We start from the raw sequence: 24,514 nt of genomic DNA, 5'->3' as shown, positions 1-24,514 counted from the left end.
GTGACACAGCCTGTGAACCTGGCTGAATATACCTGGGAGGAGGTGTGCGGAACCAACAAGCTGGAGGGCAGCCTGCTGTCTATTGGGAGTCTGTAGCTCGGGACAGGCAGCAGGAGCCTGAGTAAAGTGGCCTGGGCTAGGCTCATGGGGACCCCTCTCCACTGGCCAGCTGAACTGGTGCTTCCTGCTGCTCATCTCCACTCAGTTCATGGGTTTCTGGCCTCTTCCACTTGGAGAAAGTAAATTCTTAACAACTGGTCCCCTTTACCGCCTATAAACCCAGGTGCAAGTTTGACAAGAGCTAGAGCAAAAGCCAGCGGTACTGTATTTTTTAAAGTTTATAAAATGGACTTGGAATTCATGTTTTTTTGTGACTTTGAAAAGCATTCTAGGGCATAATTACTTTATTTTTATTTTTTTTATTATTTAAATTTTTTGGGGGGGGGGTACCAGGGATCGAACTCGGGACCTTGTGCTTGCAAGGCAGGCGCCAGAACCACTGAGCTAAATCCCTAGCCCTATAATTACTTTATACTACTACAAGGCTTCTGCTTTGTGAGCCTCTGGAAGGAAGAGTGTTTTATTCTTTCTATTTTTATGTATACACATAGGTTTTATGGTAGCCAAATGACCAGACTATTTCATTAATTGATTTTTTTGAGTAGTTTCCAAATTAAAGCAAGTTTGTGAATAAAAAAAACCCCCCATATATATTATTAAAAACTCCAAAAGGGTTTAAATAATTATCACTGGGCAACAAATGTCTTCAATTTGATATTTACTTGGATATTCTCCATTATACATTTATTTATAAAGAACATTACCTAGGGGAGGGAGATTGAAGGGGGAAAGGGGATAAAATCAAGTAAAATTTATTTTTAAAAAGAACATTACCTATAGCATAAACTAATTTTTAATATGAAAACAACAGAAACCCTATGAACATTTGACATCATCAAATTCATTAGGTCTCATTAGAAATCCAAGCAATAAACTTAGATATTTTATTTTATTTATTTACTTTTTTTGGTGGTACTGGGAATTAAACTCAGGACCTAGCACTTATGAGGCAGGCGCTGTGCCACTGATCTAAATCCCTGGCCCAAGCTTAGATATTTTAAACAAACATGATTCTACAACTCTGTAAGACACGTACATAATTTTGAATAATGATAATATTGTAAACAAGAATACTATGTATTACAGTTTTTTACAAAATGATCTTTTAAAAGATAATAAAAGTTACAAAATAAGTTTAGAAAAAATTTAAATAATCATGACACTATTTTCTATAAATGATCCTCAATTTAGATTACAATCAAGTATTTATAGTTTATGAACATCAAATCATGACACAGAAGTTGATATGTTCTTTAATGTGTCTTAAGTCTCCCCATTAAAGTGTGAATTAAGATGGCAGAGGAAGGGCCAGGGATTTAGCTCAGTGGTTTCGCCACCTGCTGCACAAGCGCAAGGACCCGAGTTCAATCTCCGGTACCAAAAAAAAAAAAAAATGGCAGAGGAAATCCTCCCCGGACGTAATGGAAGATGGGAAAAACTACTTGACAGAATTCACACTCAAGGTCTATGGAGTTCAGTCTGTGCCACTTGGTGCCATTAAGGCATTGTCTTGATTAGAAAAGGGCTTCCAAAGTGGCTGCTCTGGTCCTCACATAGCTTTTCCAGGGGAATCCAGTGAGGGAAAAGGTGTGTCAGATGGGTCCTGAAGTGGGAATGTATTTCCATATAATGCGCTATGGTCTCCAAGAGGCAAACACAAAGCTCTATCCAGAGTTGTCCTGATACAATTGTTTATAAGATTTGAGGGGTTTTGTCAGTTGTTTTAAGGTTTTGTATGGCTGAAGCTGTGGGATCAAGTCTCTGAATTTCAAATCGTTTCTTCTGTTTTAACATTTCCTTGGTTGTCTCTGAGCTCCATGTTAAATTTGTCCGGCCACACTGTCTCACATGTGGCAGGACCAAGGATGTTGAGTCTCTCTGAGGTGCTATGTAGGAATGTAGAGTCACTGTCCACAGGTGGAAACTTGACAGTGAATTTAGAAAGTGATGCAAAAGATGTGTTTATAGGCTGGGGATTTAGCTCAGTGGCACTATGCCTGCCTGCCTCCAAAGCACAAGGTCCTGAGTTCAAGCCCTGGTACAGGAAAAAAAGCCTCTTTAGCCTGAGGCTTAAACAGCACTTTTTGTTTATCTGTTTTATCAGTACACTGTGTAGGCATGGAGCACTGTGTTTCAGTTGCAGTGTCTGGTATGTTAAGTTTGCCTAAGTGGTCTTTTTGTGCTTTTTTTTTTCTTTTTGTGCTTTTGCTAGCACACATATTCTATGAATTCTTCTTTCAGATCCCAGAAAGTCTTCTCTAAATTATCCCTTTCATGATTAAATGCCAGGATTCTTTGATGAAGTTTCTTTTCTAGGGGAAGAAACGTCTTATCTTCTGACCTTTGATTGTTTTTCTTGATTTTTTTTTTTTTTTTTTTTTGGTACTGGGGATTGAACTCGGGTCCTTGCACTTGTGCAACAAGCAGCGCGAAACCACTGAGTTAAATCCCCAGCCCTGATTGTTTTTCTTTTGGTATTCCTGACTTCTCTTTATCATGTGGGATCAAGAGTCAGATTATTTTTCCTTGTTTCATCATCATCAAGCAGATGAATGAACATAGCCATAACTGTTATCTCGACTGGAATTCATAAGAAGTAACTGTGATTTTAGCTTGTCAGTAAGAGTTTGCTGTTTGTTTGTTTCTTTTGAGACAGAGTGCTTTCTTATGTTTTTCCCTTCCTTCCTTCCTTCCTTCCTTCCTTCCTTCCTTCCTCTCTCTCTCTCTCTCCTTTTTTGAGACAGGGTCCCACTATGTAGTTCAGGCTGGCCTTGAACTCACTATGTAGCCCAGGCTGGCTTCAAGCTCATGGCAATCCTCTTGCCTCAGCCTCCCGAGTGCTGGGATTACAGGCACATGCCACCACTCCCGCCAATAATAGCTTGTTGAAGTGATAGCTGTCCCTGTTGCTCACGTTTTCTCTGCTCATAGTTCTCAGTCTTTTGCTGTAATTCTTTTACAGCAGTGTCTCTATCCATGCATGCCTGTTGGTAGGCTTCATATGCTTTATTGAGTTGCTCACCAATGTTTTTATATATTTCTCTTTGTCCTGTAGCATCACTATAAAGGATGGAGTGACAGGTAGATCAGGAATTCACCCACACTCACACAACAGGTCACAAGCCCCAGCCAGGTGACTATGAAAACTTTCTTTCAATGAAGACAATTTTATTTTAGGGCTTGGATATTTTGCTTCAGGCTCTTCTGGCCTTTAAGGTTTGTGCTGAGAATTCTGCAGTTCTTTTGATGGGCTTACCTTTATGGCTTGCTTGCTGTTTTTCTCTAACACCCAGAACACTTCAAACATTTTGACTATTTGATTTTTAAGTTCTTTGCCTATGGCTTCCTCTACGTTAGTGTCCTTGAGATCAGCTTTTGGGGAGTTAAGGGTTTGGAGAGGGTCTTCTTGCCTTGTTTTCTCATGTTTCTACTGTTTTTGTGCTGTGGGTAGAAGATCAGTTGGCATATACAAACTCTGACACTACTGTGGAGTTCTCTTTGGTTAGGTTCAGTCTTCCTGTGTCTTTTGGTTTGGTTATGTTTTGGTGTTCATACTCCTCGTCAGTGTATTCAGCATAATATTTGGGAGTTTTCTTAAGTGTCCAACTTTATGGGGGTTGATCCCCAGCACCACCCCAAGAGAAAATTAACCGTGGTAATGATGATACAAAGACAAACTAGATATTGGCCTAGAGCAGTGATGGCAAACCCTTTAGAGCTTTCAATGATACAAACAGTTTGCTGTGGCACATGTGCCATAGGTTTGCCACCACTGGCATAGAGTAAGAACCAATTAAAAGCAACAAATATGCCACCATTAAAATAGAAATCAACAGGGCCAGGGATTTAGCTCAGTGGGGCTGCACCTGCCTGGCAAGTGCAAGGTCCTGAGTTTGATTCATGTTACTGGGGGGAGGGGAGTATTTTTTAAAAAATGAAAGAAATGAGTCTAAAAAATTCCTAGATGTGTCGGAGTGAGAGATTTTTTTCCAGGCCCTGTGGTATTGGAATCCACTGGATGTGGGAGTAGGGTTGTGAGTCACAACTAGGGCCTAGTTTATTTCCATGCCCACTTTTTGTTGTGTTAATGTGAGTCCTGTCCTGCCTTTCCTTCTGGGCTTGGTCAGACAGTGAGGTATCTGCCTTAGGGTTTATCCACACAGGAAGTTATTAAGTTTGTGACCTTCTACATACCACAAGGTCATTGCTATCTCTAACTTTATGGCCTGTGGGCTCCTGAGGTGCCTCCTTTGTTTCAGAAGTCCCTCTGTCCATACATCCCAGGATGTGGCAACTGTTCAAACCAAGGCATCCCTGATCATGTTGGTGGATGGGAAAAGCAAATGGATCATGAAGCTCTGTGGTGGAAGCAGACAGCAAGAGGGGCCAAGCAGTGGTCTGGACTTAATGTCAGCACTTTCAGTCCCAGTCCCCTCCAAAAACCACATGACTGGCCTGGCTTTTCACACAGAGAGAGACCACTGTGTCTTTTGCAACCTAAGCTCACCACTGCTTAAACTTCTCAGTGGATCTGCAACTAGCTTGAGCCCTCTCTGTGACTGTTTCTTTTGACTGTCTCCTACACAGTCACTGTAGTAGGTTGACCCCAGAAAACCTGAAAAAAAAAGTTGTTTTGTGACTTCTGACTCCCAGAGTAACCTGGTCCTAAACAGTAATCATTCCCAAGTATCCCAGGTGCTGCCGTGGATTTCTTCTCTAACTCTAGCTTGCCATGTGGAAGGAATCACTTTTAGAGTAAAACCCCATGCTGTATTTGCTGCTTACAATGCCATAGGCTTTTCTTCGGGTTAGAGTTGCCAGTCTGCTGTTTCTCCCTCTCTGTGCTTTCTTTTTGCTAACAAAGACTGGTTACCCTCCCTAAGAGCTGGGCTGTGTTCCAGCCTGCTTCCTCCTTTTCTCTGCAGTGTCTTCAGTTTCTCCAGTTTATCTGTAGTTTCTGGTTTTTCTGTCAATTCTTTCTTAATTCCTGGATCCTAACTTATTTTTCTCTTTGCTAAGTTGTTGTTTTGTTGGTCTTTACCTTTTTTTTTTTTTTTTTTTTCTGAGACAGGGTCTCACTATGCAGTTCAGGCTGGCTTTGAACTCACTATGTAGCCCAGGATGGCCTCAAACTCAGCAATACTCCTGCCTCAGCTTCTCAGCCTCCCAAATGCTAGGATTACAAGTGTGAACTACCATGGTGGGCTTTTCTTTTCTTTTTTTTTCTTTCTTTTTTCGGTACTGGGGATTGACCTTGCACTTTTGAGGCAGGTGGTGGAAACACAGAGCTAAATACCCAACTTCTTTTTTTTCTTTTTGAGACAGGGTTCCACTATGTAGTTCAGACTGGCCTTGAACTCACTATACAGCCTAAGCTTGCCTTGAACTTGCAGCAATGCTTCTGCCTCAGCCTCCTAAATGATTGAGATTATAGGCATGTGCCAGCACGCTTGGCTACTGTTCCATTTTCAACCTCTCTAGACCTCATTTAATCAGTTGAAAGGCTTAAGGACAAAATTGAAGCAGGTATGGTGGTGAAGACCTTTAATCCCTGCACTCTAGGAGGCTGATGCAGGAGGATCATAAATTAGAGCCCAGCCCAGGCAACATAGCAAAGCCCTGTCCAAAATAAAATATAAAAATGGGCTAGGGATGTTATTCAGAGCAAAGGCCTTAGGTCGATTCCCAGTATTGGAACACAAAAAACAAAACAAACAAAAAATAGAACTGAGGTTTCCTCAGGCAGAAGTAATTTGTGGGTCATGGTACCATCAGTTCTTGCCCAAGAGTTTCCAGGCTGGCCTGCCCTCCAGATTTCAAACTTACCAGCCTCACAGTTGGATAAGCCAATGCCTTACAATACCTCTGTCTCTCTAGGAGAGCTTGACCTGTATACCATGGAAGTGAAGGGCCCAGAGGGGAAGTGGTGTGCAGTGTTGTGGGAATGGCAGCACCTATGTGACAGTGCCCTGACCATGGGCATCGGGCATGGTGGCAAGAGCAGACCTCCCATCTTCTTCATAAGGAGTGGGCACTACTGAAGGCTGGGGGTTGTGAGGAACAGTAGATACCTCCAGGCGAAGCCAGAGCATTGGTGAGCAGATGCACACCATTCTCTGGGGACGCTCAGACTCTGAGGGGGCTAGAGGACCTTCCTCATCAGCAGGTGTATGGGAAACTAAACACCATAGTTCATCTTCATGTACCCCCTTTGTAGGATGGCGTGCTGCAGAAAAACAAAGAGTGAGCCTTCTAACAACAGGTAGAACACTGGAGTATTTACTACAAAGGATAGTCCAGGACCACTGTGGCTAGGTGACAGTTGAGCTGCTACTTCTGTAGACTGAAGGGCCATGAACATGGAGAGGGTCCCAGTGCCCTGGAGCAAAGAGAGCTGCATAGAAAAGGTTGCCTGGTGCTGACCTTCAGTGGAGAGCCAGAAAAAAGGTGACTTCTTAGAGAGAAAGCAGTGAGAGTAAGTGGCCCTGATCTTACTCCTTCTCTTTCCTTGATCTCTTGCCTACCCTCACCCAAACCAGAAACCAGGGAACCGGGGGCCTGGGGACATGGCTCAGTGATAGAGTGCTTATCTAGTATGCATGAGACCCTGGGTGCCATCAGAAAGGAAGGATGGAATGGAGAGATGGAGAGAGGAAGGAAGGAGCTGGGTGTGGTGCATAGCTGTAATCCCACACTCTGGGAGGCTGAGGCAGGAAGATTGCAAGTTCAACCCCAGCCTGGGCAACCTAGCAGGTTAATGAGACCCTGTCCCAAGATAAAAAATAAAAAAGGAGGGCCAGGGATTTAGCTCAGTGGCACTGAGCCTGCCTTGCAAGTGCAAGGTCCCAGTTCAATCCCTGGTACTGGAAAAAAAAAAATCTTGGTACCAGAGATTGAACTCGGGACCTTGTGCTTGCAAAGTAGGCGGCGGAACCACTGAGCTAAATCCCCAGCAAGTTCTTTTAAATAAAATAAAAAATGACTAGGGATGTGGCTCAGTGCAAATGCCCTAGGTTCAACCCTCAGTACTAGAAAAGGAAAAAAAGAAAAGAAGAAAGGAAAAAGTCAGGAGCAAGGGAGCCCTTTGCTTCTAGACAGAGAAAAAACAATGCAGCATTCTTTGTAAGAGAAATACTGTCTGCTTCACATACTGGAATAGCAAACTTAAGCGGGTCTTTCTTCACTTTGGAAGAGGTTTCTTTCTTCTTTTTCCTTTGGTCCTAGGGATCAAACCTGGGCTTCATGCTTGCTGGGCAAGCACTCTACTGCTGTGTCTCCCACTTCTAACCCTGGAAGAATGTTTCTTAGTGTTAACACTATATTTGTTTTTGTTTTGTTTTTTTGGTACCAGGGATCGAACTCAGGACCTTTTGCTTGTAAGGTAGGCAGCAGAACCACTGAGCTAAATCCCTGGCCCCTTAACACTATATTTATAGAATGTCTTTTTCCTGGTCATTCTTAGGCAAAGGAAGTAATGTTCTCCTAGGGGTAGAGGAAAATGTGAGAGGTAACTTATTCCCCTCCCTATTCTTCTTTCTCTTCTCCTTCCCCTTGTTTTCCTTCTTCCTCCTCTCCTTCCTCTTCCTTTTTCTTGTTATCTTAATAACTAGGGAGTTAATAACTTAACAACTGGCATTTGAGGGTGGGAGCCAGGAATGCTAAATGTTTCCCGACACTAAGAAAGGGTCCTGAAGAATGGAAAAGTCCACGTCCAAAATGCTGGGAGCAGCCTATTGATGAGTCAAGCAAGGGCTGAGGCAGGATGGCTCCACCAGGTGAGGGCAGCAGGGAGTGCTGGGGCTAGGACTGGGGCTTCTGGCAGAAAGCTGGTTAGGTCAGGCAGTAAGATCCGGGAGATGCTTATAGCTACAAAGGTAGCTGGGAGACGGCCACAGTTTCTGTCAGTACTTGGTCAGCGGGTCACACTAAACTCACAGGAAAAATGTCTATGGCTTAGTAAACAAGACATTAGAAGTCCAAAATCAAATTAACAGGTGCATCAAAGACATCTGAAGGCAGTTGGTGGTGTAGCGCTGTGGCAGGGTGCTCAACTCACACATGTGAGGCCCCAACACCACAAAGCAAACCAACAAAAACAAATAAAACCCCACACATGTAGCAGGGTGACCCCGTGGGTTTGCAGGGGTGGCAGTGCAGAAGCTAGAATTCCAGCCACGTGTGGCAGGTTTATAGAAGAGCTATAACTCCCAACCTGTTAGATGTCATATATGCTGAGTTTGTGCCCTGTGAATTTCGAAGGGACAACAGGGATTAAGAGTAGGAACTCCAAGGGACAACAGGGATTAAGAGTAGGAAAGGTAGGGCTGGGGATTTAGCTCAGTGGTTCCCCTGCCTGCTTCGCAAGTGCAAGGTCCGGAGTTCGATCCCTGGTACCAAAAAAAAAAAAAAAGTAGGAAAGGTTTATTGAGACTTAGCTCCTGAGAGACAGGAGGGGTCCCAAAGTGGGTTGCCACAGGGGCCATTTCTCCAAGAATGTTTTATAGAGCAAAATCACAAGGTGGGTACAATGGGGATCAAACTATAATCAACCAATGAGATTACAAGTAGAGCCACTTAGCTAATATTGATCCAATCTGGCCTTGAATTTCTTCTCTTTCTCCTTCCTCTTCTTTTTTTTTGAGATGAGGTCTCACTGTGTAGCACAGGTTGCCCTTGAACTCACAGCGATCCTCCTGCCTCAGCCTCCTGGTGCTAGGATTACAGGCGTGTGTCACTATTCCAGCTGTCCTTGAACTTCTGTTTCAGTCTCCCCTGTAGCTCTAACTGCAGGTGTGTGTCATTGTGCCAGGCAAGGGCTAGGTTTTGCATATGCAATTTGTCTTCCTTAGCCACAAGTTTTGCATCCCCTCATTCAACCAACCACAGATGGAAAATATTCAAGAAAAAAATCGTACCTGTATTGATCATGTACAGAATTTGTGGGTCATTATTCCCTAAACAATACAATACACTTTTCCTTTTAAAAAACATTTTTATTTCTATGCTTGAGATCCAGCCCGGGGCCAACTGCTGTAACACTGAGCCACTCCCCCAAACCCCAGTGTAACTACTGTTCATGGGTATTCACTTGTATCATGTTGGGCATTATAGGTAAACTAGAAGCGAAGCAAGGCATATGAGGAACAAGGCTCCCATATAGTAGGCTCAATCCCCAGCACCAGAAAAAAGAAAAAAATAAATAAATAAAAAGAAGGAAGAGAAAGGAAGAAAAGAAAGAATATGAAATACATGGGAAGATATGTGAGGGGGTATGTGCAAATATGTACTTTTGTGTGTGTGTGGGTGTCACTGGGGATTCAAGCGAGGTCCTTCCTAGTCAGCTACATCCCTAGCACCCTCCCTCCCATATCATTTTGAGACAGCCTCTTACTGAGGTCCCCAGGCTGGACTCAAACGTGATTTCATTTATTTATTTATTTATTTATTTATTTATTTATTTGGTATTGGGAATCAAACTCAGGACCTTGCACTTGCCAGGGAGCCGTGGTGCCACTGAGCTACATCCCCGGCCCTTGATTTTATTTCATTTTTTTTGGTACCGGGGATCAAACTCTGGTCCTTGCGCTTGTGAGGCAGGCAGTGGAACCACTGAGCTAAATCACTGGCCGCCTTGATTTGATTTGATTTGATTTATTATTTTTAATTTTTAATTTTTTTGTTACCGGGGATCAAACTCAGGTCCTTGCGCTTGTGCAGCAGGCGGCGGAACCACTGAACTAAATCCCCAGCCCCCCTTGATTTTATTTTTGATAGGATTTCACACTGTAGTTCAGCCTGATGTTGAATTTACTACAAAAATTCAAGGCTGGCCTCAGACTCAGTGATTCTCCTGCCTCAGCCTCTCAGAGTGCTGGGATTACAGGCTTATACCACCATGTCTGGCTCCATGGCATTCTTTATAAAGGATTTGAACATCTGCAGCTACATTGAATATACAGTACCATTGATTGTAAGATGCATCCCAATTTCAGAGATACTATATAAAAAAAATAATGCCTTAGAATCAAATACTCAGTTTTCCACTCCATTCTCTCAGTAACTCTAAGAAACATTGGTAATGTTATGTTCATTTTCTAAAGGGAAAACTGAGGCTCAAAGAGAGTGGCTAACTTCTGTATTCAGCTGTGATCTTTCCTAGATAATATTAATGACGAGCTACCACTAGCTCTTTCCAACCCACCTGCTGCTCCTAAATCCCTGCTCCATGGCAATTTCAGTGGCAATTTTACTGACTCTGGGAACAGATTTGGGAGAAAAAAGTATCTGTTAGGGGCTGGGGATTTAGCTCAGTGGTTCTGCCACCTGCCTCACAAGTGCAAGGTCCTGAGTTCGATCCCCAGTACAAAAAAAGAAAAAAAGTGACTTGATCATCACACTGGGGATTGAACCCAGGGCCTCATGCATGCTAGACAAGTGCTCTGCCTCAGGGCTGTTTTATTTATAGTGCTACAGATTGTTTTGTTTTGTTTTTTTGGTACCGGGGATCGAACTTGGGTCCTTGCGCTTGTGAGGGCAGGTGGTGTATAGTGCTACAGATTGAACCTAGGGCCTCACACGTATCAGGCAAGCATCTATCAGTAAGCTACCTCCTCAATCCTTCCAAAATTGTATTTTTTGTTTTTTTGAGACAGGGTCTGGCTGTGTAGCACAGACTTGTGGCCTCAAACTTGTGGCGATCCTCCTGCCTCAGCCTCCCACAAAATTGTATTCTTTACACTAAATAGCTCCTCCCCCCCTTGCAGTACTGTTATCAAGTAGCTTGTTTCTAAAAAAGTGTCTCACTAACTAAACATTACCAGGTTCGGGTTGCTCGCCTCTCCTGGAGTTAGATTGCAGGTCCTTCTCATTTTGAACAAAGAATTGGACAAAATGAGGAAAAAGCAGTGGCAAAGTTTACTCAAGAAAGTATAAATGAAGTGCAGGAGCTGGCTCTGCAAAGTGAGCTTGGACCAAGTAAAGAGAAAAGGAGGGTGAGAGCAAAGATAAAAGTACATGCAATGTCTGGGAAACACAGTGTGGGCTATCATGGAAAGTCTTCATGGTTTCCATGTGTCTTTTTATGCAGTCTAAATCTTGAGGAAACCCACAAAAACTTCTACATACAAGTCCTGAGAGGTGGTGCTGAGATCCCATGCCTCAGGATGACATCAGGTCTAGGCTATCCTATTGAAAGCCTGGTCGAATTCTCTCAAGAAGTCCACATGCAGGGCTTTGGAAATGGTTCTGTGCATGTGTCTGGAATCTTGTAATTAACAGGTCCAAAAAAGAAAAGAAAAGAAAAAGAAATATAGACTTGTTCTCAGGGCATACTGGCGCATGCATATAATCCCAGATCTTGGGAGGCTGAAGCAGGGGATCACTGAAAGTTTGAGGCCAGCCTAGGCTACAAAGTGATTTTGAGTCCAGCCTGGGCTACAAAGTGAGTTTAAGGCCAGCTTGAACTGCACAGCAAGTGTCTCAAAAAAACAAACCACAACAAAGCAAAAGAAATAATTTCTGAAAATAATAAAATAATAAAATAAATAGAGACCTCAACACCCAGGACAGGTTACATAGAGAGGAGCTTGTCACTATTTGTTTTGAAAATTATGTAACAAACTTCCAAAACTAAATTGCTTAACTCTATTTTATTGGTATAAATACAACAAATCTCATGAGCATCAGCTACCATTTTACCACTATATAAGAGAAACAAAGTCAAATGAATTAAACATTAATGTGAAGAATAGAGATACTTTCATTTCCACTAAAGTCCCCTGTAATAAACCATCCTAGACACTTGGTGCAATTTGTTGTAATTGACTATTTGAAATGAAACAAAAGTGAATTTCACAAAACTTTTCTTTCTCAGTGGAAAATACCTTCTTCATGGGAAGTGGTTGAGCTTTTCCAACATCAAACATCATTTCCAAAGATGGATTATGAGAGGGCCCCATTCAGCTGTATGTCTGTCAATTATAATATTCCTTTGAAACTGAAAGGCTCCCAAGGATATCCCACTGAGGTCCAGGGACAGCCCCTCCCACCCAGGCCACACAATCGGCCTTTGCAGGTAGAGTAGGAGTTGGGAATGTCTTGGTGCCAACTACTTTTTGGTATTTTGGTTTTTCTACTGAATATCTTATTTCTGTAAGCAATCTGTGGAGAAATCCTGACAACACAGAGGTGCCACCGAGGACTACCACATTCTCTGCAAGTTGCTTCTGGGTATTGACTGGGCACTGTGGGAGGAAATCCAGTATTACAGTGGCAAGTGATTTCTCTTCATTATCTAGTTCAAAAAAGGATTCCCACAACCAAATTTCTGACTGGTCCAAGGAGATGTAAAATCTTTCCATTTAACGAGTAGTCAACATTTGGGGGTGGTGAGGGATGCTCATTATTCCCACCAATATTAAATGTTTCTGCTTGGATTTTGAGTCCACACTTGAGGTCACTTACGAGGCGAGTGTGTACATCAATGTCCTTTAAGACATCTTCTGGAACTGAACCCATCCCTGGGGGCCGCACCCTGTCAACAGTGCGCTGCTCCAACAGCTGAGTGTGCCGCTCCTTGGGCAGAGCTTTTCCTCTTTAGGAGAGGGCATCCCAACCACTCAGTACCAGGATTCCTTCACATATAGGTCTCACCAGGCTTTCCCAATATCCACAATCCAGGACCGTGGCAGATTTCATTCTAAGTGGCAGAAGAGCCATGAGAAGACAGAGTAAGAAAGACAGGTAGGAAGAACCTCAAAATATTGAAAAGAAGTTGAGTGAGAGTCTTTCTGAAGTGAAAAGGACATAATATCTGCTCAATAACCACAATTCAGCGGTCTCTGGGTGCCACCAAAAGATGCTTAAATACAGTATGTGCAAGAACTCCTTCAGGTAAGAATATAATGCTTCTGTATTGATATTATAATGACAACTTGGCTTTTTAAAAAAAAAATCACATTAGGAATTATACATCTTGGACTTCCTTTTTTTTTTTTTTTTGGTGCGGGGGATTGAACTTGGGAGCTTTCGTTTGTGAGGCAGGCGGCAGCACCACTGAGCTAAATCCCAGCCCACTTTCTTTCTTTTTCTTCTTTTTCTCCTCCTCCTCCTCCTCTTCCCCACCTCCTCCTCCTTCTTCTTCTCTCTCTCTTTTTCTCTCTCTCCTCTCTCTTTCTTTCGCAGTACTAAGGATAAAACAGAGGACCTTAGCACTGAGCTACAAGCACAGCCCTTTTAAAATTTTGTATTTGATACAGGGTCTAGCTATATTTTCCAGGCGGGGCTTGAACTTGCAATCCTCCTACCTCAGCCTCTCAGACTACTATGATCACAGGCATGCACGTCAACATCAAAACCTTTAAAAGGGCAAGTGTGAATGAACCTGATGTAAGTTTTAGGGTCACTTGGACTGCTGTGGACTGGGTAGGAGAGATGCCGGAATGAGAGTGGGCAGATCCGTTGGGGGCAGTTCTGGTGAGGAGGGTAAGACAGGCCTGAAGCCTGGTGAAAGGCTGGGGCAGACATGCAGAGAGGGACAAGTGGGTGGGAAATATGTGCAGGTGAGGCAGTCAGGACCTGGTGGGGAGGGGCACGTGGGGCCAGAACACAGGAAGCCCAGGGTAGGGGCTCAGGGAGGCCAACAGGTGTTGTGGGGAATCAAGAATTCCATTTGAGGTATTTAAATTGGAGAAATCTAATTGGAAATGTTAATTAGGCAGAGGAAATCCGAATCTAGGAAGTCCAGCTGGTGATAGAAATGGGAGGGTCATCAGGGAGAGAAAGAAAAGATTTAGAAGTCTAAATCCAGGAGAAGATGTTTTGAATTATATCCATTATAATGAAGTGATTTCCACCTTCCAGGGTGACCAGGATTAGGAGGTCTGTAAATCTAGTACTGTGCTTCTCTCAGGTCAGTAAAAATAGGAATATTCTGCATTTGAATGAAGTACTCAGCACTGACAAAGAGAAAAGCCAGCATTCAGGAAGACAAGAAGGTATTCAGAGTTCCCAGCCTACCTCCCCTACTTCTTTGCATCTGTATCACTACAATAGTCTCTCCACACACAAACCAGGTAATGGCTCTGAGGATGCAGGTAAAAGCATCTTTGCCTTTCAATAAGAAAACCCACAGAGTTGGGCCTGGGGCCTCTCTCCAGTGAAAAAAACTGACTATACTTATCTGGTGGTAGAACACTTACATATAGTCACCATGCTGATCAATAGGTCTCCTGAAATTGTTTCTCCTGTGTAAATAAAATTCATGTCCTTAAATCGACATCTCTCCAGTCCTCTTATCTTGCCCCTCAGCCTCTGGTAACCACCATTCTACTTTGATTCCCTGAGTTCAAGTCTTCTATATCCTCTTTAAACAATTTCCATTAGTAAAGTTAAAGACCAAACACTCTGGATACCCCAGTTTCCCTCAGCTCACCCTGCTCTGTTTTATATATATATATATATATATATACATATATATTCTATTTTTTTGGTATCGGGGATCGAACTTAGGACCTTGTGCTTGCGAGGCAGGCAGTGGAACCATTGAGCTAAATCCCCAGCCCTCTGTCCTGTATTTAGGGATAAAATTCTGGAAAAAAGTCACACCCACCATGGCACGGGTGGTTGAGAAGGGTCTGGATAGTTCCTTTCTGGCCATCGAGAGGTCTGTGAAGTCCTGGAGGGGAGAACTCTCCTCTAAGAGCAAGGCAGAGTACAGGGCCTCAGCTACAGCTCGGGCAGACATGGCTTGCATTTGAGCAGCATCTTGCTTTTGTGTAGAAAAGGTGAAGAGCCTGAGTATACTGGGAAAGGAAGACAGATTCCACAAAATTGTGGTGGTGAGGCCTGGCCGTGATCAGAGAACTTCATTTTCTGTTTTTTCGTTTGTTTGTTTTGAAGACAGGGTCTCGCTATGTAGTTCAGGCTGGCCTCCAACTCCCACCAATCCTCCTGCTTCAGCCTCTTGAGTGCTGGGATTACAGGCGTGTGCCACTGTACAGTGCCACCAGAGTTTTCTTCAGAATCCACTTACCGGAAGTGGCTGGCTGCTGCCATCTGCTGGACGAGTGTAGGAAATTCAGAGGATGGTTCAGTATCAGGAACTAGAAGCCAGCTGGTGCAGACTGAGGGTGGCAGCAGAGCAGGTAGAACTGTGTGGTTCGCACCTACTGAGAGGCTTCCTTGGAGCTCCAGGCCTCAGGAATTTCTAACTGCAGATTCATCTGGACAGCCATGCTGTAGAACTTCTGGGGGGTGGCTGTGGCTGCAGGAAAGGGCATTAACAGTCAGAAGAGCAAACCAAAACAATGTCAGTGCTCTGCAGGTTGGGGAAAGGCCAGGGTACTTTAGTATTTAAAGCTTTCATTAAGCCAGCCTCACTGCCCCTCAGTAAGGTTTTGAGGTCTGATTTAAACCTTCATCTCATTATCTGGATATCAGTGATCTGATTTTGTTGTTGTTTTGCAGTACTGGGGATTGAATCCTGGATCTCACATGATATTCCCAACATTTTAAAATTTTGAGACAGGGTCTGGCTAAACTGCTCTGGCTGGGCTCAAATAGGCAATTGTCCTGGCACCCCTAGGGTGCTGGGATTACAGGCACATGCCATTATGCCCAGATACCAGTAACTGTCTTTTTTGGGGGGGGGGGTACCGGGGATCGAACTTGGATCCTTGTGCTTATGCAGCAGGCGACGAAACCACTGAGCTAAATCCCCGGCCCTTACCAGTAACTGTCTTGATGTCCTGACCCTCTTTGATATTATAGATAGCTAAGTTATAGAAATTAATATACAGAGGGATGGGAGGGATTGAGGCTAGGCACGGGCATGCACACCTGTGATCCCAGCACTTGTCTGTGATTCCACCACTCAGGAGGCTGAAGCAGGAGGATTGCTGCAAGTTCAAAACTAGCATGGGCCACATAGTGAGTTCAAGGACACCCTGAACTGCATAGTGAGATCTTGTCTCAAAAAAGGGGCGCGGGATTGGACCCTCAAGGAAGTCAGCACAACATATAAAGACATCAAGATTGTGGCTAGAGGGCTGGGGATTTAGCTCAGTGGTTCCAGTGCCTGCCTCACAAGCGCAAGGTCCAGAGTTAGATCCCCAATACCAAAAAAAAAAAAGAAAAAAAGACTGTGGCTGGAGCTGGGCAAGGTGGCACATACCTGTGATCCTAGTATTTAGGAGGCTGAGGCAGAAGGACTGCCATGAGTTCAAGGCCAGCCTAAATTACATAATAAGACACCCCTATCCCCAAAACAAGAAAAAAAGTTTATGGCTGGAGACTAAAGATGAAGGTGCAATGGCTAGGCTTGCTTGGCTCCCTAAGGGTTAAACAGCAATTTGAGATTATACTGTAATTAGCACATGGTCCAGTAAGTCCAGATAGGCATCAGACACCCAGAATATCTGGACCCATCCTAATATACCCTTGCTATGTGACTCATTTCCCTATTTTTTGTTTTGATTTGTTTTTGAGACAGGGTCTCACTATGTAGCACAGGCTGGCCTTGAACTCACTATGTATCCCTGGCTTGCCACGAACTCACAGTGATCCTCCTGCCTCAGCCTCCCAAATGCTGAGATTACAGATATGAACCACCATGCCTGGTTCCTTACTGAACCAATATTCACTAAGAAGCCACACTTGTATTCCTATTGATTGTAGTTTGACCCACGTTATACCCACGTTGTGACTTTGCTATATAAATCACTCCCCCATACCACCATGTAGAAGGAAGGCCCTCACCAGACATCAAATGCCAGCGCTTTGATCTTGGAATTCCCAGACCCTGGGACTATGAGAAAATGAATTTTTGATTTTATAAATTATCCAATCTCAGGTATGTTATAGCAGTGTAAATGGACTAAGATAGACATATTCCAAACTTCACCTGTCCTTAAGACCCTTCCTTCCTGAAGACCCAATTCTAAAGTGACTTTCTTCATAGGCTTTATGGCAAATGAACACAAGTATTTTGGTAATTAAACACCTTTATCCTAACACATATCCTGCCACTAAATTACTTATATATTTCTTGTCAACCTTTCATGGATTTATGTCCTTGACTAGATATGTTGAGCCAGAGGTGGAATTAGGGAACCTGTTTCTTTGTGAATGAAACAGAAAAGGCACTCAAATTTGGAGGGCTTGACTGAGAATCAGATATAGTAATTATAAAAATGAATTAATTTCTAAAATCGGGTATAAGTCTTTTAATAAGCCTGTAAGTTTTGATCTCTGGTACCAAAAAAAAAATAAATAAATAAGAAAAAAAGAAAAAAGCCTGTAAGTATAAATAAGGCTGAGCTTCAGACATTTATAGCTAAATGGAAGGACCTCGAGGGCATACTCTTAAGTGCAATAAATCAGACCCATGTTTATTTATTTTTTAAAAGTATCTAATTTTATTATTTTTTCAAATTGAAGTAATTTTCCAAATAAGACAACTTGGGTATTTGCCTATATAAAATTCATTGTGCCTATTTATTTGTATTATTATATAATAATATAAAAATATATAATAATATAGAAAAGTAATATTCTTGACTTATTCTCAGGCACTGAGCCAGAAGTGCAATTGTTTATTCTCTCTTACTGTATTTGTTTTCTGTAAGGGACACATGTTTAAATACTGCATTGTTTCTGTGGCATGAGAAACCGAAAGTGGAAATAAGGACTAAAATGTATAACAGATATTGGGAAATGGGAAGAAAATGTTCAAATGGGAAGGGGAACTGGGGGGAGGCAGGGAGAAAGGAAAGAAGGGACAAGAGTGAACAGAGAAGGAAAAGATGGAAACAAAGCTTTTGTAGATAGAGAGGGGAGGGGGCTTGAGGGGAGAGGGGAATGGGAAAAAAAAAGGCGGGATGTATTATGTACAGGTACAAATTCCCTATGATGAGTGTTATCATTATGAATGTCTAAAATATAAGCCGGGACCGGGGATTTAGCTCAGCGGTTTCGCCGCCTGCTTCGCAAGCACAAGGACCCGAGTTCGATCCCCCGTACCAAAAAAAAATTATATATAGACTGAATCATACCTCCACGTATGCCTGGAGGTATGATTCAGTCATAGCAAAGTCTGGCCACCTGCAGGGAGACCAAAAATTTCGGAAAAATTTCCAACCTTTACAAATCGTTCTATTGTACTACCCCATTAACTGGCCTGAATTGTTCCGAAACCCAAGTAAGCACAGAGAAGGTTCCAAATGGGAGCTAGATGTACTTTTGCAATTTCCTCTTCCGTGTCACAGTAAATTCTCACAGGTTAAGCAGAAATGCCTGGAGTATGTGTTTCAACTCCATGCCCTTCACCTTGCTCACCCCTAGATCAACATTCTTCAGGGATGCTAGAAGTGACTCCGTATTTACTGCTCTATTCTTCCTCATCAGGCCTTATCATTAGTATTTGAGAGAAAACAGACCCAAATTGGAAGAGCCTTGGTTCCCTACCATGAACACATTCAGCTGCTCTAAGGTTAGGCCTGTGCCCCTGGGGGTGGGACAAGGGAAGACTGGGATGAAGAATGAATGACTTTTCTTTTGGTCCCGGGGATCGAACTCGGGTCTTTGAGCTTGCGCAGCAGGCAGCGAAACCACTGAGCTAAATCCCCGGCCCAGGAATGAATGACTTGAGGAGAAGGTGTGAACATATGGGAGAAATCTGTCCCCTGGAAAACGTCAGGAGGTGGTATATACAGGAAAGGGCTGAACTCGAGTCCCAGGGCGTTTTTAGCCCTAACAGGGAGCCCGACTTCGGTGAGCGGATCGGGGCCGGAAGTCGGGGACGGCTCCAGAAGACAATGTCGACGACGTTGCGAAGGGACCAACAGAAAGACCGGCCGGCGCCGCTCCCTCCCGGTGGTGAGGGCGGCGGCTCCGCGGGCCGGCTGCAGGACTGACCTTCGGGGCCCTGGGGGCCCGGGCCCGGCCGAGCCGGCCTGGCAGGGGCGGGCGCAGTACTGGTCTGTGGCCTTCACCGCGTCCACCAGCCACTCGGCGCAGCGGCGCACCTGGCGGATGGTGTCCGCCGCCTCGATCAGGTCGCGGTTCCTCTCGCTCACCATCTGCGGCTCCTCCTTCTTGTGCTCGAAATAGGCCTCACCTGGAACTCTAGCCTACGGATTTCCTCCTTCCCAGAGTATCGAAAAGCGCCCCAGGGTTCCGCAGATCCAGCGGCTCCAGAGCAGACAAGGCGACGGAGGTTACCCAGAAGCACAAATCAGTCACGGGCGGCTACTTCCGGCCACCAGCCCCGGCCTCGCCGCCATTTTAGATGAGGGCAGAAGCACTTTCGCCCTGGGACTGTGTTTGTTCAGGGCTTCCAGGGCCAAGCCGATTGGCTCTGGGCTATGGCCGGCGGAAGTGATCGCGTACTTGCTAGCCCACACTCTTATCTTCCTGGGCCAGGTGGATTCTTTCCTCGTCAGAGGTCAGGTCAATTATCATAATTAGGCACCCGCGGTCTGATTGTTATTCCTAGTCTGGACGCTTGTATTCCCATCTAGGCAATGGCAAGGCCAGGACAGGGGCGGTCCCCGGGGGATCACGTGATTTCGCTGTCCGTGGATCCTTTTTCCTCCACGCCCCTCCAGTTTCCCGCTGCGCGCGTGTGCAGGGTGCGGGTGGAAGCTAGGCGTGGACCCCCTGTCTGAATAAGCTGAGTCCTTTGCCTGTCGGCCAAAGCCCGAAAGCCTTCCTGGTGTACTTGGAGCCTTCCCTCCTTAGAAAAGAACTTTACAGTCAGGGTCATTCCGTCTGTATGTATCAGTCCGGTGGTGCGTGCTTGTAGTTCCAGCCACTCTAGCAGCTAAGGAAAGTTTGAGGCCAGTCTGGGCAAGACTACCTCAAAAACGAGGAAATAGGTGGGGAGAAATCATTGGGGGGTTTTTTGTTGTTTTTTGAGACAAGTCCTCGCTTTGTAGTTCAGGCTGACCTTGAACACACTATATAGCCCAGGGTGGCCTTGAACTCCGATCATCAGCTTCCTGAGTGTTGGGATTACAGGCGTGTGCCACAACGCACGGTACTCATTTTGTTGGTGTGAAAACAATTTTTTTTTCCCATTAACTTTATTGGTACATTTTAGGTATAACATACAGTTACATTCATCATTGGGATCTTGTACCATTACATGAGTCTTTTGGTTCTTATTTTTTTCCCCCTTCCCTTGCCCTCCCTTCACCCCCTCCACCCTTCCCTATTTGCAAAGACCTTGTTTCCATTTGTTTCCCTCTTCTCATATTTTTTCCTTTCCCTTTTTCCCCGTCCCCTACCCCTCCCAATTCCCCTGCTCTTTTAGACCTTTTCTTCCAGTTACACAATATCAGTTATACATTTTTTAAATTACAATATTAAGATCTAGGAGACATTACCACAGATTTTACAGAATTTTAAAGGATATAGAAAGCATATTATAAAAATCTTTTTGGAAATAAATTTAACAACTTCTAAGAAGTACCTTGGAAGACAAATTAATGAAACTAACTCTGGAGGAAATACAAAATTTGAATAGCACCTATTAAAGAAAGTATATTCCTAGCTTGAAAACCTACCTATATGACAACAGCAGGCTTATAAACATTTTAACTGATAAATTATATCAAACATTTAAAGCAGAAAAAAAAAGGAACACTTCTCCCCTCATTTTAGGAACTCAACATTGTGCTAATCCTAAAACTGGATAAAGATAATAGAAGAAAAAAGTATGAACATAGATAGAAATTTGTTTAACAAAACAAACTCTTAGAAGTCAGATCTGGCAGGATGTAGAAAGTGGTTTTGTTATAGGGATGGCAGTGTTGGTTCAGCATTGGAAGATCCACCCCCAAAAGTCATCATTTTAACAGAGGAAAGGAGAAAGCCATATGATCCTGTCACTAGTTGGAGAAAGAGTATTGGCCTAAATTCTATAGCTGTTCATGGTAAAAGCTATCAGGAGACTAGAAGTAGAACAGAACCTTCTCAACAGATCAAAGACATGTACTCCATACTTCGAACAAAAACTCCTTCTATGAATGGAGATGATACAACGCTTTCTCCCTAAAGTGGGGAACAAGGGCATATATGCCTACTCTTCATCTGTCCATTAGACTTTGAAACATAGGTCTAAACCAAAATAGTCTGGCAATAAAATGACACAACTAGGATAGGATTGGCACGGCAGAAGCAAAATCTTTATATGTAGATGAAATGATCATCTACAGAGAAAACACTGAGAAATCTCTAGGAGCCCCTAGAACTTGTACTTGAATTTAGCAGGATTAGAAAACACAAGGTATATATAAAAATTCAGGTCTGTGTGTACTTGCTATAAATGAAGAACTGGATATTGAAACTTAAAAGTTATGAAGGAGTACAAAGGACCCAGAAAAGCCAAAAACAAAAGCAAAAACAGTGTTGGAAGACGTTTAGCACCCAATTTTAAGACTTCCTTCTAAAGCTACAGTAATCAAGGCAGTGTTGGTGTAAGGAAAGCCATGTAGATCATTTGAATGAAACAGAATCTAGAAATAAAACCACACCTATATGGTCCACTGAATTTTGAAAGATTATTTAACATTAGCATTTTATAGAATATAAACTCGATTCAAGAGCTGAGGAAGAGATAGTGTCTTTAGCAAACGGCACTAGAACACCTGGTATCCGTATATAAAAAATTAACCTCAACCCTTTTTTTCCATACACGAAAATAACTTGAAGGGATCTATGAACCTAAATAAGAAAGCCTAAAAGTATAAAACTTTAAGAAGAAATTATAAGGGAAAATATTTATGAATTCAGGGTAGGCAAGAACTACCTAGGATACAAAAAACATGATGTATAAAAGAAAAAAAAATTGATAAATGAGATTCCATCAAAATTTAGAACTTTGAATGACATCATTAAAATGAAAAGTAGTCCTTAAACAGACCATATTTACAATGCATATAACCTATGACCAGAATATATAAAGAATTCTTAGAGCTCATTAATAGACAACCCAATTAAAATGTAGACATAAGAAGATGATAAATAGCCAGTATAGCACAAGGAATGGTGTGCAACTCTAGAATCAGAAAAATACTAATCAGTACAATAATAAGATTGAATTATAAACTCATTAGGGAGATGAAGTCAAAAGTTTTAAAAGCCTTGTCATGACTTTTTCTTTTTGTTGGATTCTCCCCCTTTGCGTTTAATTTGTCGTGCCCAGTGGATTCATTCTGCTGGGTTTCCTGGGGCTGTGATCCTCATTGTCGTTTCCTAGGGTATTGTCTAAAATTTTTTGGAGTGCGGGTTTGGTATTCATGAAGTTCCTGAGGTGCTTTTTATCATCAAAGTATCTTATCTCTCCATCAATTTTGAAAGATAGTTTTGCAGGGTACATCAATCTGGGTTGGAGGCTGTTTTCCTTTAGGGCTTGAAATGCATCACTCCAAGCTCTTCTTGCCTTGATGGTTTGCATTGAGAAGTCTGCTGTGATTCTGATGGGCTTTCCTTTGTATGTGATTTGTTTCTTTTCTCTCACTGCTTGTAGAATTTTATTCTTCTGTTGGATTTCTGGAATCCTAACTATTATATGCCCATGTGTAGATTTTTTTTTGATTAAGGTTAGCTGGAGTCCTATATGCCTCACTTATCTGTATGTCAAGTTCTTTTCCCCTCCTTGGGAAGTTTTCTGCCATCACTTCTGTGAAGAGTTTTTCTATGTCATTGCACTCTCTCCTCTTTCTTCATTGACTCCAGTCAGTCTTATGTTATTCTTCTTTGCATCGTCTAGCAGCTGCTGGATTGATTTCTCATGTTCCCTGATAATTTTAAAGCAATTTTTCTTTTCCTCTTCACTAATTGCAATCTTATCTTCTATATGTGAAATTCTATCCTCACATTGGTTCATTCTGCTGTACAGACTTTCAATGGAGTTTTTAATCTCTTGGAAATCTGTTTGTATCTGTTTTATGGATTCCATTTGTTTCCTATGTTGGGATTCCATCATGTTCCTCAGATTCTCTATTTTTTTGTCTGTGTCCTCTCTAGATTTATTAATCATGTCTTGCACCATGAGCAAAATGTTTGCTGTTATCTGAGTAATTATTTCTGATTTCATTTTTCCCAGATCCTCTTTTGTTGCCAGTTCAGAGAGTCCAGGTGGTTGAGTATCAGAGGGTTCCATCTCGTTTCCCTTTGGGGATGCTGTAGGTGATCTGGAAGTCTGGTTTTGAGGCTTGTTTATGTGTCTTCTCATTTCCACGGTGGTGGTGGGGGTGCTTCTGGTGCCCACACAGCTCACCTTCTCTGCCCTGGAAGCTTGGGATGGCAGCGGGGGAGCTTCCTTCCAGGTGCTGGGACCAGCTCAGCTTCTTTGTCCTAGGAGCTTGGGATGGCGGCAGGGGAGCTTCCTTCTGGGTGCTGGGACCGGTTCCAATTTTTTTTTTTTTTTTGAGAGCAGGTTGGCTATATAGTTCACGGTGGCCTTGAACTCACGGTGTAGCCTGTGCTAGCCTGGAACTTGATCCCCCCCCCCCCCCGGCTTTATCCTCTCACATGCTGGGATTACTGGTGTGCACCTGCACACCTGGCTCTCAGTTCAGATTCTGCAAGGTGAAAGGGTGCCAATCAGCACCATTCAGGTGAAGGTCAGGATGTGTTATGCTGACTCCTGTCACCTTCGTCAGGGTCTGTGAAGGCTGGAAGTGACATCACATGCAGTAGATCAGGGGTTCCTGAGGACTAACCCTCACTGCAGGTCCCACAAGGTGAGCATGTGGCAGGCATGAAGTGGGGCTGGCTCAGGTTGAGCTAGGTTCTCTTCAGGCTTCTAGACACATCTTGCCCTGGAGGAAGTGGGCCTTTCTGGCTAAACACCATCTGCTTTCTTTTTTGTGTGTCTATTTTCTTTTTTGGTACCAGGAATCTAACTAGCCTGCTTGCTAGGCAGGCACAGGATGTAGGGTGAGCTACATCCACAGCCCACCCATCTGCTTTCTTTTGAGGAACTGTTTTTCCCCATTCCAGCCAAGTACGTGGCAACTGTCAATCGTGGTCCCCCTCCCCCAGATATAAGGGGACATAAGATTGTGGCAGAGGCAGTTTCAGTATCTCTTCCTCCTTACCTTGATGACTGCCCCAGGAATGGGCATGTGACCTGTAAGACTGTTAGGTGACCACTGAAGAACTAAGACTCCAGGAATTGACATTATTTTGCTATCTCTCCTGCACTGACTCAGTTTGGCCCAGTGAGGTCAAGGAAATGCAAACAGAGTATGAGGAGCTTTTTAGACTCCTGAATATCGGTAGGGAGAACAACAGGGAATAAAGAGACAGACAAAGTATACAATTTTCAATGCAGGACCAGGAGGAAACTGTCTCTAGTGGACAAGCTTCCCCAAACTCCACAATGTGC

General features: G+C 43.4%; 1 protein-coding gene and 2 pseudogenes across 18 annotated transcripts in view; all 3 read right to left on the bottom strand.

The window, feature by feature from the left end:
* LOC101711541 (uncharacterized) overlaps positions 1-19,401 on the bottom strand; it is a 51,056-nt gene extending 31,655 nt beyond the window's left edge. For 3 of the 18 annotated variants that reach the window (XR_015450142.1, XR_015450144.1, XR_015450141.1), the window contains exons 1-2: positions 19,033-19,361; positions 14,319-15,382 (exon numbers count right to left, since the gene is read on the bottom strand). Coding sequence is in view for 1 of the 18 variants with exons in the window: in XM_087208222.1 (XP_087064348.1) it covers positions 14,729-14,921; positions 15,152-15,174 (216 nt within the window). In the remaining 17 variants the exon portion in view is untranslated. Of the gene's footprint in view, positions 1-2,279; positions 11,384-11,749; positions 15,383-19,032 lie in introns of those variants that run through there. The other 15 variants (XR_015450148.1, XR_015450149.1, XR_015450145.1 and 12 more) reach the window with 14 other exon arrangements.
* On the bottom strand, positions 3-3,427 carry LOC101699110 (TRAF family member-associated NF-kappa-B activator pseudogene; annotated as a pseudogene).
* On the bottom strand, positions 11,750-14,382 carry LOC101699459 (actin-related protein 10 pseudogene; annotated as a pseudogene).
* Positions 19,402-24,514: the final 5,113 nt, after the last annotated feature.

Source organism: Heterocephalus glaber, unplaced genomic scaffold, assembly GCF_053883595.1.
Source record: "Heterocephalus glaber isolate CG9 unplaced genomic scaffold, H.glaber_assembly_v1.0 deba00000937, whole genome shotgun sequence".
Lineage (NCBI taxonomy): Eukaryota > Metazoa > Chordata > Mammalia > Rodentia > Bathyergidae > Heterocephalus > Heterocephalus glaber.
Note: the sequence above shows the minus strand (reverse complement) of the source record. Positions and strands in the feature narration are given on the sequence as shown.